At 31.5% G+C, this 10331-nt stretch overlaps 1 protein-coding gene across 1 annotated transcript; it reads right to left on the bottom strand.

Moving 5' to 3' along the window:
• Positions 1-628: 628 nt before the first annotated feature.
• LOC111892005 (GDSL esterase/lipase At5g42170) lies at positions 629-3569 on the bottom strand. Its single transcript, XM_023888061.3, has 5 exons — positions 3258-3569; positions 1916-2046; positions 1555-1788; positions 1110-1365; positions 629-926 (listed from the first exon to the last, which is right to left on the bottom strand). Exons 1-5 carry the CDS (start codon positions 3502-3504, stop codon positions 733-735), a joined length of 1062 nt encoding a protein of 353 aa, XP_023743829.1. The 5' UTR covers positions 3505-3569; the 3' UTR covers positions 629-732.
• Positions 3570-10331: the final 6762 nt, after the last annotated feature.

The following is a 10331-nucleotide window of genomic DNA, read 5'->3' as shown; positions in this document are numbered from 1 at the left end:
TCCCCATAGAATTCGTCCAACCTTAAATAATAAGGTAATCCATAGCCCAATTGCAATTATCTTATAATTACAATTTCAGTCCCTTAAGTTTAATTAATCTTTTTTAGCCACAAACTTAATTCTTATTAATTCTTGACTAATATTAGTTAAACAATATGATTTCTCCTTTAATATATTATTCTCATAATATATTAATAAATCATATTTAATCCTTTCTCTCCATAATTCATCCTATCAAGTTGCTTTGATGAAGGCAACCCAAAAGTTTTAAACCACAAATAAATCATAATTCATCCTTAAAGCGGTAATTTGTTAAAGTTTGGTGGCAAATACAAACTATAGAGTCATGACAAACTTTTTAGAACCTTGGTTTTAAACCACAAATAATGGTAAACCTTGAAGGTATTTAATTAAGGCTTTTCGAATTTATAGTAGGTGTAGTCGATGCATCTATTTAGTGGGATTGATAAAACAATAGACCCGTTTCGTTATTTGCTTCTGCAAAAATAGAGACCTACATGTGGATAATTTTTGTATTATTTCGCCATATCACGGTCGTACCCATAACCATTGGACGGGTTGCTAAATAGTCTGGCTGGAAATCATACTGTGGGGAGTTCAAATAAAATCTTAAATCACCAACACACATCAACTTGTATTCATTTTTTTTCATAAAACATGGTCCATTATATCTACAATAACAAATTATACCATTATAGAAATCAAATTACCTTAAAACAACTTTTTCATCATATCAGGTAAAACAAGATTTACGAAGATGTCACATCCTTTTTCTGTTGGGTGGAGGCTATCCCAAAAGAAGAAATTAGAGTCGTTGTGGCACGTTCGGGTCATTCGCTTGTTGCACAAGTAACTCGTCTCTAGCTCTCCTGTTCCGCAACAACCTCTATTTGTAACTTCCAATCCTATATAGGAAAACAAAAATGTAAGATGAACAAAAACTTATTGAAATATCAATATGAAAAAAAAAATTATCATCGTGTAACACAATAGAACGCGTTATTAATGGGATTCAAGCAAAACTAGATACGACACTATAAATTTAGAAGATTCGGTTCATTAAATAATAAATTTAATTTATGGAATACCATATTGTTGAGGGTTTTCAATGATGTTCATCAGAGGTTTGTAGAAATCTGAGAAGGCAATCCTTGTTTGAGGAAGATTGCTTGCAAGAACTTGGAGCTCTAGTTTTAGCATGCTGTTGAAAAATTGTGCTGCTTTATTGTACTTGTCCACACATATTCTTTGTGCTCCCCCAGCTAGGGTTCTTTCAATTGGTATACAGCCAATTGCAGATGTGCTAAAGACAACTATCCTTCTTGCTCCCAATTTGTGTATTTCCTTCAATTAAATGAAATAACAATGCAAATAATCTTAATATGTAAATTTATGTTCATCGCTAGTATTTATTTTCTCTCTCGAAAAGTATAATCTAATTGTGTTTTTGCATTTCAATTTAAGTTGAATTTATATGAAACTAATTAATACTCGAGACAAAAACAATAATAAAAAATGATGGAGATTTTGTACCTGTAAAAAATTGCTAGCTAGCTTCACCAATTTATTACCATAAGCAGGGACATCATATTGTAATCTTCTCATCGGAAATGTAAAATAGTTTACAAGAAAATCATTGGTTCCTGCTGAAACCAAGAATACACTATTGGTAATCCTATTCATTGCAGCTTCTTGCCCTATGTTCCCCTTAAGCTTCTGAATATATTGTTTGAACATTTCCAATTGAGATGATAGCGACATAACATTCTAATTTTAACATGTTTAAAAAGAATGAAACAAATTAATAACCATAAAATAAATTCACAAACATAAAAGATATTGTATGTTATTTTGGAATGAATTATTACATTTAGAGAATGATGTACATGCATACCGATAATTTGGATGTTAAGGGATCATAACCAGCACCACCAGAAGCAAAACTTACACCAGTTAAAAGATCTTTATGTTGTATGAGAGGGTCTAGATATGCTGGAAGATACTCCTTCACTCCAAATCCCTTCGCTTAGAATTCGAGAAAAGATAAGGGCACTTTTGTTAGTCAAAATCGTTGAAACTACCATGCTCCATGCATATCATTAAAATCCCTTTAACATGTAACGAATCTAAAACCTAATAAAATGACATTATATTCTTGATACATTGTGGTTCGTGTAAATGAGGCATTTCCAATGAAGTATATATCCTAAGTTTAATGGATGGACAAATCAATATTTCACGTTTCTATACAATTTTAAAATTTTGTTCTCCGTTACGTTAAACTCCAAAATGTTTAATGAAATATATATTCAAAAAAAAGTTTGTTTTACCCGTTGTAGTCATTGAGTTCCAATGTCAACTTGGCATCCAATTATGGTTATGCTTAACCCCGTGAATGCCAACTAGGAATTCCTAATCATTCAAACATTCTTTAAACCATGTATATTGTAGGTGTTTTAAAAAAACCTATTTTAGTAAAAATACTATTGGACTTGATCGTTTTCACTTTTCATGACAGATGGGGTATCGTTTCTTTGGTGCGTAAACTATAGAGTCATCTCTAGCCTTATCGTGTGCACTTACTGTTTAAACTATAATCACTTTATTATACAAAACCTAGAGATTTACATTATTAAAGAAGTGCTTTAAGAGGGGGCTCAGATGCACAACCAAATCAGTGGGTGAAATGTTATATTAATTTGATGATTTTGGCAAGTAATTAATTTTTTTTATGACAATCTTCTTCCTCACAATTAGGTTTATATGAGTGACACAACCTAAACATGTATAAACTACAACATGAAAAAATCCTTTCAAGATCTAAAATAATGATTTGAAAAAAATAATGATTTGAAATAATATATCTTGTGCTCAGTGCTTATAATTATTTTATATGTTTTATCTATTCATGTTGCTAATATGGAGATGTGTGATACGATTCAAAAATCTTAAAATGCCGTTACAAAAAAAGATTTATGGTTATTATAAGTTTATATATATATATATATATATATATATATATATATATATATATATATATATATATATATATATATATATATATATATATATATATATATAAATGCTCAAAAAAATAATTGGGCCTCTCAGCTGCCCAATTCCTCCTCCCCCAATTTAAATTAAGAATCATAATTATATTACAATGAAAATCAACATGAAGTCATGAACCACGATGTTGATTCTTTAAACATTAAGACTAAGAGAAAGAGAATTACCAAAAAAGTCAGCGAGTGTTTTCCCATTGGAGAACCTTCCAGTTGGGTTCCCGTTGGTGAAGTCCATTCCGTACGGATGGAAATTAGCCTTGAAAATAGTTTTGATATGGTTATTGTTCCCTTGATCCATTAATGAGTCCCCAAATGCTATGACTGCTTGTACAGAAGCATTTTGTGGTAGAGTTACTGCTCCTTCGATGCAATTTAAGTAAAGAGAAGCATATAGAAAAAATAAAATAACCTTCATAACTTAAAGAATTGAAAATTTATAGAGAAGATGATGCAAAACAAATACCAAAGAAACAAATTTTGGATTTTAACACCAATATGTTGAATTTGGACTATGTAGCAATTACCGTTTTATAAAGAGAGGTCTAACGAACTTCCTTTTCCTTCACGTGAAATGTTTGTTACGATAAATTGTCAAATCGACAAATGAAAATCTATATCGTCAAAAGATTACATCTTGAACTGGGATGGGCCAAGAAAAGTTCGTATTAAAATATTGTTAAACTTTTGATTATGTATTTTTAGCAGCTTAAAGTTTAGCTTTTGCGACGTTTTTGTTTCTTTGGCAAATGACATGATGTTTTGTTGCTTCTTTAGAAACTCACACCTAGGTCACGTGGCTGAAAGCACAAAAATTTACATGCCAAATCTTGCCTTGGTCTCGATCTTTTCTTCCCCTATTAAAAAAACTGTAAATTCAACCAATATCAACAAAAATCTCATGAATACAATCCAATTTTTATTTAAAAAAACAAATAAATTTACAATAGACATAAAATCCCTTCTATTTTAAGTTAACACTACTAGAAAACTAGGTGAATTTCTACGGAAATTAATAAGGGAATTTTTCCGTCTGAAATTAATGACGGAATTCCGATGGAATTGTGACAAACATAAAACCGTAATTTTAGTGATGGATTACTGATAAAATAGACGAAAATAAATTCCGTTGGAAACGACGGAATATTAACGCATTGTAAATGAAGTTCTAAGAAGGGAAAAGTTCTTTTAGAAAAAAATCAATTTTTTATTCTAAAACTAATTCACATATTAATTAACAGTATTATTAATTGTATTATTTTTTATTTTTACAATTAAAATAATATATATATATATATATATATATATATATATATATATATATAATTTAATTTTTCCAATTACTATAGTATAAGTATTTTGTTATTAATATTAGTAATTAACTATTAATTTTTATAATTAAAACATTATAATTATTAACCAAATTGATTAAGTTTATTTATCGGTAATATTAGTATAAAAATAGTTTAGTTACCATTAAAAATGATAGTAATTAAATAATTATTTACTTTTTTAATTAAAATAATATAATTATTGTTATTAATTACTATTTATGATAGCTATTAGTGTTACAAATAATAATAATAAATAATTACATTAATTACATTAATAATAATAAGAAAATAATAAATTATCAACATAAATGCTTTTTTAAAAAACAAATAAACTTCTTTAATAGTTCTATTATAAAAATAAATCAATCATTATTATTAATATTAGTAATTAAGTAAAAAGATGTATTCGGATACAATGGATATGCTCCGGGACGGAAGGATTCGAACCTTCGAATAGCGGGACCAAAACCCGTTGCCTTACCACTTGGCTACGCCCCATTTATATTATTATTGGACACTAATACTAATAAAGAATAATATTGGTATTAAGTGTTCGTCAATTCCAGCCCAACTATCTATAGAAAATCTTTCTTCTTTATTCTTCTTTATAGAATATATTATAGATTCGTGCTAGGATTTTGACATGTGTATATCTAGAATTCAACTGAATTTATTGATCATTACATACAATTCAATTAAGATATTGTATGAAAGTATGATTTCTTCTATTCTCCTTTGAGAATCGGAGGGTTTTTGATTGAGCAGAAAAAGAAGGAGTTTTTTGTCTACCTTACTTTCTTCATTTTTCCTTATATAAATAACTCAATCAAAATGCAATTATCTCGACGAACAAAATGTCTGTTATGCTTAATATCTTTAGTTTGATCTGTCTTAATTCTGCCCTTTATCCGAGTAGTCTTTTCTTCGCCAAATTGCCCGAAGCCTATGTTTTTTTGAATCCAATCGTAGATGTTATGCCAGTCATACCCCTGTTCTTTTTTCTTTTAGCCTTTGTTTGGCAAGCTGCTGTATGTTTTCGATAAGATCTTGAATACTATCCTAGAAAATTCATGATTTATTCGAGAAAAATTATAACAATTGATAAGATCAAATAAGTCTGGGAGTATGAACCTTCAATTCAAACAATGAAATTCTTGGCTAGCCGCAATAAATTTGGCTCGCCCCATTTCCCGATTCTAATCCTCTTTCCGGCGAAAGACCTTTTTAGGTTAGGGTCCCTTAGAATATCTAATTGTGGGTATGAAAGTGATTTGTTATAATCAAAGACTCTTATTACAAATTTAAATTTCAGTTGAATTTCTAAACATTCTTTTCTATTTCTAGAATTCATTTCTTGGTGTGAAAATAGGATATGTGATATAAATATGGAGGATCTATTATCTTTTCTCGTTTTTCTTTTTCAAAAAATGATCTTGGAGGTTGTGTAATGCTTACTCTCAAAGTTTTCGTTTACACAGTAGTAATATTCTTTGTTTCTCTCTTCATCTTTGGATTCCTATCCAATGATCCATGACGTAATCCTAGAGGTGAAGAATAAAATAAAATTTTCGTTTTTCTTGCTTGATTTACAATTTTCTTAAGATTTTATTTTATATATTCATATTCCATACGTTTAACTAGTAAAAAAATCATTTAAAAGGGGTTTGCGAAATTTGAAAGAAAAAAAATAGAAAGTCATCAACGAAAACGGAAAGAGAGGGATGCCAACCCTCGGTACGAATAACTCGTACAACGGATTAGCAATCCGTCGCTTTCGTCCACTCAACCATCTCTCCCAATTGAAAAAGATAATTACTATGTTACATTACACATCAAGTAAAGATTAACGAAAATATTTCTTTCACATTCTTTATCGTTATTATATAATTAGCAATTTCATTTAGATGCTCGAAAGATCCAAATAGAAAGATAAATAAAGCAGACCTTCTTGCTTTTATTTTGTTCGAAGTGCCTTTTGGGCCTGGCCCGGTCAATACCCAGTCGGGCCTTTTTTTGTTCCAACGAATTCCATATATTTATAGGTATAGGAAACATACTCTAAAAAAGATACCCAATTTGGTATCTGTGTAAGAATTTCCATTGTGGGGTTTACATATACTTATCGTTTTTGTTATAATGGAAATGGAAAGGATTAAGAATCAATTAAGTATGTTTTGTAGTTTCTTATGTCATTAGGCAACCCCAATTTTAGATTCAAATCCAAGAATCATTCAAGAATTCTCAGTCAACGAATAGTTAATGGTTCCCATTTGTCATAAATTTTGTGACATAAATTTTGGTTTTTTTGAATGAAAATATACATTTGATTTTTCAATAGAAAAGTTAGGGGAAGTTTTTCGACATTTTATGTTTTGAGATACTATACGATCAATCGAAGGGGTGGTCAAACAAAAGGGGAGAAGGGTTTCTTTTAGAATTTTTATAAATTTAGAAAAAAAAAGGATGAAATTAAAAAAGGGATGCAAGTACAATAAACTAAAGTTTAGTAATCCAACTCATAAAATTTTATCTTATTATGTATCGTTTTGGCGGCAAGGCCGAGTGGTAAGGCGGGGGACTGCAAATCCTTTTTTCCCAGTTCAAATCCGGGTGCCACCTCATCAACAAACGAATCAAAATTTATTATCTGCTGATATAAATCACCCAAATTTTACCCAACAGATAAGGCGATTGTTGATACTTGGTTGATTCTAAACATCTGTTCTGGGGATTTTTTAAAAGATTGGAAATCTGTCAATATAAAATTCAAATAAAGATTATATTATAATGGTCGAAGCAAGACTTCCCGATTCCCTTTTTTTTGTAATATATATATATATATATATATATATATACACATTAAAAATTTTCAAAAGTTAAGATTAGTAAATTTTGATGGTTTTTGTCAACTTCGACCCTCATTCTTTAGTCATTTTGACATTTTTGGTCATTACCATCAAAATTTTTACACTTTTTAGGAACATTTTAATATTTAAAGTTTACCCACAAAATTTTAATGGTTTGATAACTTTGGTCATTTTTCTAAAAACTTGTAAATTCCTGCCCTTTTAATTTTGTAGGCATTTAGACATTTTTTGTCGTTATAGTCAAAACTATTACATTTTTACATAAAAAAAAAAAAAAAAACCCGGTCGAAGCCAAAGATCGGGTTTTTTCACCCTTGCACTTTCTACGTCTTTCATTTTCTTCTTTTGCTATAGGTTTTCTATATTGGTCATCATACTTAATTTTTTATGTTGTTCCTACCCTCACTAAAGTCAACTAAAACAGTCAATAACAACGTCTATTAATCGATAATGAAAAACGACATTCAAATCAGGCGAACACGGCCCAAGTGGAGTTTGGCGACAAAACTTTAATGTATGGACAATTTTGGTCCGTTTTCTAAAAACTTGCTAATTCCTACCCCTTTAATTCTTTATCCATTTTGACACTTTTCTTCCTTGAAGTCAAAACTTTTACATATTTTCATAAAAAAAACACAACAAAAATGGTACGGGGCAAAACCCGGGTTTTTCACCGTTGCACTTTGTATGTCTGTCATTTGCTTCTTTTGCTATAATTTTTCTATATTGATCATCATATTTAATGTTTTTGGTTTTTCCTACTGTCACCAAAGTCAACTAAAACAGTTAACAACAATGTCTATTAATCTATAAACAAAAATGACATTTAAATCAGACGCACACGACTCATGCAGAGCATGGGCAACATATCTAGTTAAAATATTATAATTATTAACCAAATAAATCAACTTATATATTAACTTATCTAATAGTATTATTATAGAAATAGTTTAATTACTATTAGTATTAGTAACTAAATAATTATATATACCGTTTTAGTTAAAATAATGTAATTATTACTATTAATTATTATTCATCTTTTTTTTTTGAACCGGCAAATCTAATCTACTCCTAAACTAACAATACCTATTACACCTGTGTCCACGACGGGACTTGAACCCTCAACCTCAAAGAGGGAGGGCACCACCGAATACCGCAGGTTATTGGTATTAATAAATACTAATAATATAATAAACATATGTGTATAATTTACAAAATGTGTAGTTATTCATAAATTATATGGGAGTGAGAACTTTTTTTTAGAAAAAATGGTGTATGATGCTCGAAAAGTCAAAAAAGTAGAACAAGTCTGTCGGCAATCCCTGAGTAATTACTGATGTTAGCGACGGATGATGATATTTCGTCAGTAATTACCGACGGATTTCCAACAAAAATGTAACGATCGTCTTCCGAGGTATAAATTTATTTAAATTCTCAAGTTTTATGTTAGGTTATAATAGAATTGTATATGGGATTGGGCCTCTTTGTTTTAGGCTGAGCCATAGTCTGCCCATAAGCCGTACGCGGGGCGTAAACCCGTTGTACGCTGGGAGAAGTGTATGCGCAACGTACCATATGGTACGCCCAGCGTACGCGGCCAGAGGAAAAACCCTAATTTTAGGGGTTTAAGGCTATATAAACCCCATTATAGCCTCCTTCCCTGTTTTCCCATTAGCCTCCTCACTCTCAAGAAAACCCTAATTCGTTCTTATCCTCTATTTGTGTGTGAAGAAGTTTTTGTGAGTGTTTCAAGGAAAGAAAGTAGTGAAGAAGTAAGGGAAAAAGTTGGAGAAGAAGCTTGAGCTTAGGGATCTGGACTTAGCACCATCTTGGTCAGCAAAGGAAGGTATAAAGTTCTGAACTTTCTTCCTCTTTCCTTCTAGATCTAGGTTATGGTAGTTGGACCTTTTTAAGTCCAAAGGTTGAGTCTTGATCTTGTAAGTCGGTTTTGGAGCTTGGTTGCCATCCTTAAGGCTCAGAAACATCTTCCTAGCAATAAAGTTGCAATCTTTGTGGCTTATATGGAACCATACATGAGATCTAGTTAGCTCGATGGAAGTAGAATGTTATTTATGGAAGTTTGAGCCTTTATGAGACTTGTAAGCTATCAAGTAGGAAAATTTATGGCTTAAGATATGGAACAAGCTTAGGATCTAGATTTGTAGCTTCTGGATCGGATTATTAAGCACTTAATGATCTTTTGGCTTTACATGGCTGTACGCTGGGCGTATAAGGAGGTACGCGCCGTGTACAAACGAACAATCAGTATGTTCAGCGTACCTTGGTGTACGCCCCGCGTACGCTGCCAGTTTGGGCTTCCAGTGTTTTGGGCCTCGGTGTGGGCTGAGTTTCAGACTTAGGGTCCTTGGGCCTTAACGGTCAATCAGAATTCAGTTACTAAGGACCAAGGATTTAGTATTGGACTTGAGTAAGGCCCAATAAAGGGCTTTGGGCCCAATATAGCAAGTTGGGCCATTAATGGGCCAATAGTAGGCTTGGAAAGCCTATCTTGTTGTTGGATCTCCAGAAGTTAGATTATGGGCCAAGATTATTGTGGGCTGGTAGGGCCCATACGAGGACATAGGCCCACTTTAGAAAATTGGGCCATTAGTGGGCCTATAGTGGGGCCATGGATGGACTTGGAAGGAATTAAGGGTTTGGGCCATGTTGTGACCCATGCCATAGCAGGGGTAAAATGGTCATTTTACCCATAGGAGAATCCCTATTCTGATTTAGTATTTTTGAAAGGCCCTGTAAAATGGTTTGGTCTAGGTATAGTAGCTAGTGATAGGGGTTGTGTATGAAAAACGATTTTGTAATAGTTTGTAGTTGTAATAGAGTTTACGGCCGTAAACTTCTTACGGCCATAAACTGCTCACGGTCATGGGGTCTATAAATAGAGTGTTGTGTCAGATAGATAGGTTGTTGATGCCTTTTGTATTTTTCAGTCGACGTTTTAAGGCTATAAAGTGTATGCAAGCTTGGTTTGTTCTTTCTTTTCTTATTATTTCGTATTGTGTGGTTGCTATTTGTCTTTGATCATT

The sequence above is a fragment of the Lactuca sativa genome, chromosome 2 (genome assembly GCF_002870075.4).
Source record: "Lactuca sativa cultivar Salinas chromosome 2, Lsat_Salinas_v11, whole genome shotgun sequence".
NCBI classification, from domain to species: Eukaryota; Viridiplantae; Streptophyta; class Magnoliopsida; order Asterales; family Asteraceae; genus Lactuca; species Lactuca sativa.
Note: the sequence above shows the minus strand (reverse complement) of the source record. Positions and strands in the feature narration are given on the sequence as shown.

What these genes read in the sequence shown, in the direction of transcription:
- LOC111892005 (XM_023888061.3), bottom strand. Translation starts at nt 3,504, where the DNA reads ATGAAGGTTATTTTATTTTTTCTATATGCTTCTCTTTACTTAAATTGC. An exon ending in TAGCTAGCAATTTTTTACAG is followed by an intron (nt 1,366 to 1,554) that starts GTACAAAATCTC and finishes ATTTAATTGAAG; the next exon opens with GAAATACACAAATTGGGAGC. An exon ending in TGAAAACCCTCAACAATATG is followed by an intron (nt 927 to 1,109) that starts GTATTCCATAAA and finishes TTTCCTATATAG; the next exon opens with GATTGGAAGTTACAAATAGA.